The 5,858-nt window shown below is 36.1% G+C and overlaps 1 protein-coding gene across 3 annotated transcripts; it reads right to left on the reverse strand.

The window, feature by feature from the left end:
- Positions 1–303: 303 nt before the first annotated feature.
- On the reverse strand, positions 304–5,600 carry LOC140987031 (NAD(H) kinase 1-like). Of its 3 annotated transcripts, none has more exons than XM_073455460.1 (11): positions 5,291–5,600; positions 3,986–4,133; positions 3,753–3,887; positions 2,914–3,110; positions 2,605–2,718; positions 2,352–2,446; positions 1,966–2,072; positions 1,671–1,744; positions 1,379–1,457; positions 919–1,226; positions 304–742 (listed from the first exon to the last, which is right to left on the reverse strand). In XM_073455460.1, exons 1-11 carry the CDS (start codon positions 5,339–5,341, stop codon positions 434–436), a joined length of 1,617 nt encoding a protein of 538 aa, XP_073311561.1. In that variant the 5' UTR covers positions 5,342–5,600; the 3' UTR covers positions 304–433. The 3 variants fall into 3 exon arrangements, with proteins under 3 accessions (XP_073311561.1, XP_073311563.1, XP_073311562.1); XM_073455462.1 differs by lacking the exon at positions 5,291–5,600 and adding an exon at positions 4,746–5,274; XM_073455461.1 differs by having other exon boundaries at positions 305–742; positions 3,768–3,887; positions 5,291–5,598.
- Positions 5,601–5,858: the final 258 nt, after the last annotated feature.

Raw genomic sequence — 5,858 nt, forward strand, 5'->3', positions numbered from 1 at the left:
ACAATGTTCGGGTAATTATCAAACTTTTTTTTAATTATTTTAATCGTCTCGTTTCGGCTCCTGATTGACAACCAAGACTTTAGCATAATTTAAATATGAAAATAGAAAATGTTATTTTTATATAACTTTTCATATTTCAAATTTCCATGTTAATTTTAGCATTTTAAATATTTTATTTTGAAAGAATTGCCTCTAATCTTTAATTTATTTATTTTGATTTTCATTATATTTACTTAATATATATAATTTGGTTAAAAATTATTTATTGCTAATATTATTTTGTTAATAAATTTTAAATTTTTTAATAATTCATTATTTCAGAATATTCCATTTTTCCTCTCCCATATTTTCACTACCTATTCATACACAAGCACACAGGACATCATCCCCCTTGAAATCAGAATCTTAACCAAGTTTCGAAAAACTAGTTTTTTCACGAATCACGAGTACCGTCGGAGGGTTGAGTCTTCCTCAGATTCCAGTGAAGCCCATCGTGGATGCTACTTAAGAAATCGTTAGTCGAATCAACCTGACATGCGGTGGAAACAGGCCATGGTGCCATGCTGCAAACAAGAGCATCCCCAGGGGCCAACTGTTTCCGGTCCTTTCCGTCAAAGGATACCCAGGCATGGCTTCTGCTGTTGAAAGGGACGACTACTCTGATCGTCACATGCTCTGGTAATATTAGAGGCCGGAAGGATAATGAGTGGGGGCAAATCGGTGTGAACAGAATCCCGGGAACCTGTATGTCATCAGATTCCATTACCAACGGTTTAAGAGCATGCAAAGATGAATTCCCTAATCACATAATGTATCATGTACACTAAAATAGCAATTGGCATTTATTGTTTTGTGAATCTTTTCCCTTCCCCATAGAACATTGTTATAAGAGTTGATCAAACGTTGAAAAGCACACACCTGAGGATGGGCCATTGATCCTCCAGCTGCCAGGGAATATGCTGTGCTCCCAGACGTAGTAGACAATATAAGACCGTCCCCTTGTACGCAGGTGACAAACGAGTTGTCGCAATAGCATTCAAGATTTGTAAGGAATGAAGCAATACCACGGTCAATAGTAACTTCATTCAAGACGAGCATGGAACCTTCATTCTCAAATTCACTTTTGGCTGCATCTCGAATGATATGGCACTGCAATCGATGTCTCAATGTAATACTGATAGGACCACTAAGGATGGAGTTCAGATATTCGCGGTAATGTTCGCTGTCTGATCATGTTAAGGTTCATTTGACAGTCTTCTAGAATATATCATTTTCAACAGACAATAGATTATCCACATAAGAAATTATAAATGATCGTGAAATAAAATAGAACTAAGAATGAAAACAAGAAACTGTAATTGAGAAGATTTGAGGATACAAAATGGGGTTATGAAACCGAGAGAACCTAAAGAGAATGACACAATTGGAGGAACAGGGCCTTTGAACATAGATGCAGCCTGGAAAGAACAAAAAAATGCAGTCATTTGCACATAGCTAGCAATTTTGAAAGATATTTTTTCAGGAAAAAATCAAAGATACATTCAAAGGGCCTAAGTTGTGTGGACAACTTCATCAACAATGGACATGGAGAAGCAAAATTCAATTCAGAAAAGTCAGAAACAAAATATTTCCCAGTTCCTTAAACATGGAGAGTAGAGCATCAGACATACCCAAAGGACAGTTCCATCTCCGCCTAGAATCACAACGAGGTCAATGTTTGTATGCAAGTGTAGCGTTTCCTTCTCTATGGAGCATGGTATGGAGTTCAGAGAAGCAAACAAACACATGAATCAACTATCAAAGAACAGCTACAAAGCATCAACCTATTATCTAGTTTATTAAGATGAGGTGCTATCATACTACACGAATGTCAAGTTTAGGAAAAAGAGGATATAAGATCGTGTATTTAGTATATTAATGAAGAAAAAAAGAATGATCATGTCATATAAAATCATTTAGTATTACCATCGAGCCAGGTCTGTACAAAGCCATAGTATGATGATTCTGCCAAGAGCTCATTCTTTACTTGTGGTTCCACGAATATATTTAGTTTTTTCTGCTCTTTCAACCATCTGGGAAGGAGAAAAGGGCATCATACATCTTAAATGGAAATGAATAGCATGATTTGTGAATTAACAATAGATTTAAAAAATGGGTACAGTGCAGAGAAAAGATTGAGATAAATATGGAATAAATCCCACCGGGCAATTTTTCTAATCATACTAGAGTTTAAAGATGCCTTAGTGGTTTCAAAAAGTTTAAGACTTGTCACAGTGTATCTCGCAGTGGCTAGCAAGTCCAAAGTTTTAACAAAGATTAGGGGTAAAATTAGAAGCATTAAAGCATCTTACCTGACCATTTCAAAACAGAGAATTTGTACAGAAGTTGAATTTGGCTTAGTCAATATGAGTACAGTCTGAGGGGAAGATTCCCACTTCAAGGAAATCTGAAACAAGATTTTATTCACATATTATTACTTAATTATTACTTAAATTTAACAATTTTACCACAAAAAATTATTTGAGATACGGATAAACAAGCAATGAGAGATCAATCACAGCGATGCAAGATAACACTTGGTAAACTCTAGTAAAGTAGTTATACCTGTTTGCTGCTACGTTCTGCAGTTGTTATATTACCCTTTTCAAAAGAGACAATGTCATGTTTGTGGCGATCACCTTTTTCACCATTGCAACACCATGATAGCCTAAAAGATGCCTGTCTCCATGAAACCGATATGTCAAATCTTGTTCTATTCTACCATTTTTTTTTCCTCGTTGAAATATTATCACCTATTTCTAACCTTGCGAGATATGAAAAAAAAAATTAATTCAGATTAAAAATCTAAATATTAAAAAGCGCATGTCAATAATCTTAATCCAAATGTGACGAGACTAAGAGACGATATCACACCTTCCTCATCATCTTAGTTTGCACCACGGGAGAGTCAGAATCAGATTCACCATCTCGAAGAACTTCATTAGCGCATATATCATCTTTCCCGTTGCACAACTCACATTTTTCACTCTTTTCATCAAACATGATTTGGTCAAGCGAGTTCCCAGCTTTCTGCACATTAAACTTGCTGCATTGCCCTCTTGATGACAACACTGCAAAGCAGGCCAGAACATTTTATCTTGTGGAATCCGGGAAACTTTAAATTTATAGACTAAAAACAGAAAACAATTACAATATCATTATCAAGGAAACAAAAGAAAATTTAGTACGCAAAATTTTATGGTTGACAAAAGATGCAAACCAATACCAGGTTAGATTCTCCTCGTGTCGTTGCCAAAAATCTACCAGGAATATTACGTCCCTCAAAAGTATTCATTGCTAGTTTTAACTTTAAAAGACTAAATATGCCAAAAAAGGGATATGTATCTGTTCCCTGTTAGTTGGAACTTTCAAGATATAGAATAGAACATAAATAGTATAATGGGACAATAAAAAAATCATCAATTTTTATGATTCTTGATTGATTCATCTTCCTTATTAGACCCAATTTTGGAGCCTTTGTATCCCAAACAAAACATAGATCAGTTGATTAGTTACATTTAAACTGAGCTGGAAATCACAAACAGATATAATTCTTTTGCCTGTCTTTTAAAACTCCAACGTGATATTGGTTTGCAAGTCAACCAACCTAAACATATAGGTCAATAAATGACCACTAACCAGAAACCTAAACAAATATCCACTCGTTCATTCAATAGGTGATATATATGCAGTCAACTTTACCATATACATACAAGATGAGGAATAACCTCTTTGCTCCAACAGCGAATTACGTGTCCTCTCCCGTTCATATTTGCGCTTCCATTCAGCAGCCTCAGCTTGTGCAGAAGCCTTCCCTTCAGTAACTCTTCTTAGAGCCTTCGCTACAGCTAAAATCACAGGTCAAGTCAAATGTTTTGTATTAAGATGTGTGGCTGGTACAGATTAGAGCATAACTTCAAATGGTTAAATACTACAAAAGACACACTTCTTAAAGCCTCTGAAAATTCGAACAGATGATCATCAATTCCATCGAGAAGCGGCTGTTCGATAAGCTCATGGACAGCCTTTTCAGAGTTCAGTAGAGACAGAGAATCATTAAAACCATTTTCCGCTGGTGACACGCCAGAATTACCCTGTTCAGAAAAATCATGTTAGCCTTCAGAATTTCTTCTAGTGTTCTGAGGAAACTAGTGCAACACTCAAATGAACGCGATACAACAATATGCAGCTGTTATTGAGACAAGTGAAGTAGGTCATTCTGTAATATGTCTTCTGTTTCAAACTCGCAATAACATATGGAACTCATCCAACGTATAAGCCTTATGCCACTACATCGTCTTTACTTACTTCATACAGAGCACTATAAGAAGCAACTGTATCTTTACATATTTCACTATATAGGATCTCTTCAATTCTGGTATGATAGCGGTCCTCGTACATGATGAATTATCAGAGTTTCCCTAATACTCTTGATAGAGTATATTGCTTCTAACTAAGATTTATTACGTTACATTCTTCTGCCTTGATCACACGTGATTATACTCAAGAGAATAATTGTAGTCCTCGAATATGATGCATAAACGGAGTTTCCTAAATATTTTTCAATAATTATTTACTTCAAATGGAGATTTATTACGTAACAAAATTTGACCTTACATGTTATCATACTCAAGAAAATAAGCCAGATGCATATCACACACTGAAATAAGTCTGTTGGAGTCTGGTTTAAAAACTTTTATGCTCACCATTTGGTTGCCAGTTGAGAATCATATATCAAATAACGGAATTTTATAGTATTAAAAGGTCCGTCCCCATTTATCCGAGCACACACCAATTCGGTCCAACATATGCACGCATAATCAGTACTGGCCTTCATACTCGCCAATCAACAAAGTAAATAAACAGCAGACAGTCAATTACCCGCACAAATCCTCATCAATCCATATTCAATAAGTCAACAACATCACTGATAACTTAAAGATAATTAGCTACCGGCACCCAACCTCGCGATTCAGGAAGACAAGAAATCGATAAAATATTACCGGCCCTCGTATCCTTCGGTCAAGAATCCAAGAAAACAATCAAACAGTGAGCAAGCATAAGCATACCGACCCTCTTGCTCGACAATCCAGAAAACAATTAAACAGCAAGAATAGTATGTCACTGTCACGCATCGTCACCAATCAAAAAATCGAGAAACTAATTCGGTACGAAGATAATGAACACCGGGCACAATTCTTAACCCCAGAAAACCAATATACATTCAAACAAATGAAAAAAAAAATCGTACATTGGAGGTGCTGGAGTTGGTTGGAGACAAGGGACCCTCTCTCTGGTACATGAGTTCCCGTATACACACACACACGAAAACAGACGCACAGAGAGAGAGAGAGAGAGAGAGAGAGAGACAGCGATCAAATCCTGTTCAAGAATCTGCAGAGAGAACACTGATTACAGGGGAATCAATTTGTTTCATTCCCACGCTACGCATTTATTTATGAATGATGGAGGTTCGGAGTTCATGGTGGACCTACTACACCACGCGTGCTTCGGAGATGAGAACAGAGGAGCTCTGACTGGGAAAGAAGGAGATTCGAGAACTCGAGATTGTGGCCGGGGTGACAAGTCCCATTTTTTATAATTTTAATTTAATTTGTAACTCGATATTATTTCCTTTTTAATAATACATTTCTATATTATATATTTGGAATTGGAGAAAGTATACTTCTACACGAATATCAAATGGGATATATAACTCCTAATAATTATTTAATTTTAAGAGTAACTCGAGACGGTCTCATGAATTTTTATCTGTAAGACGGGTCAACCCTACCGATATTCACAATAAAAAGTAATAT

The sequence above is a fragment of the Primulina huaijiensis genome, chromosome 10 (assembly GCF_012295235.1).
Source record: "Primulina huaijiensis isolate GDHJ02 chromosome 10, ASM1229523v2, whole genome shotgun sequence".
NCBI lineage: Eukaryota > Viridiplantae > Streptophyta > Magnoliopsida > Lamiales > Gesneriaceae > Primulina > Primulina huaijiensis.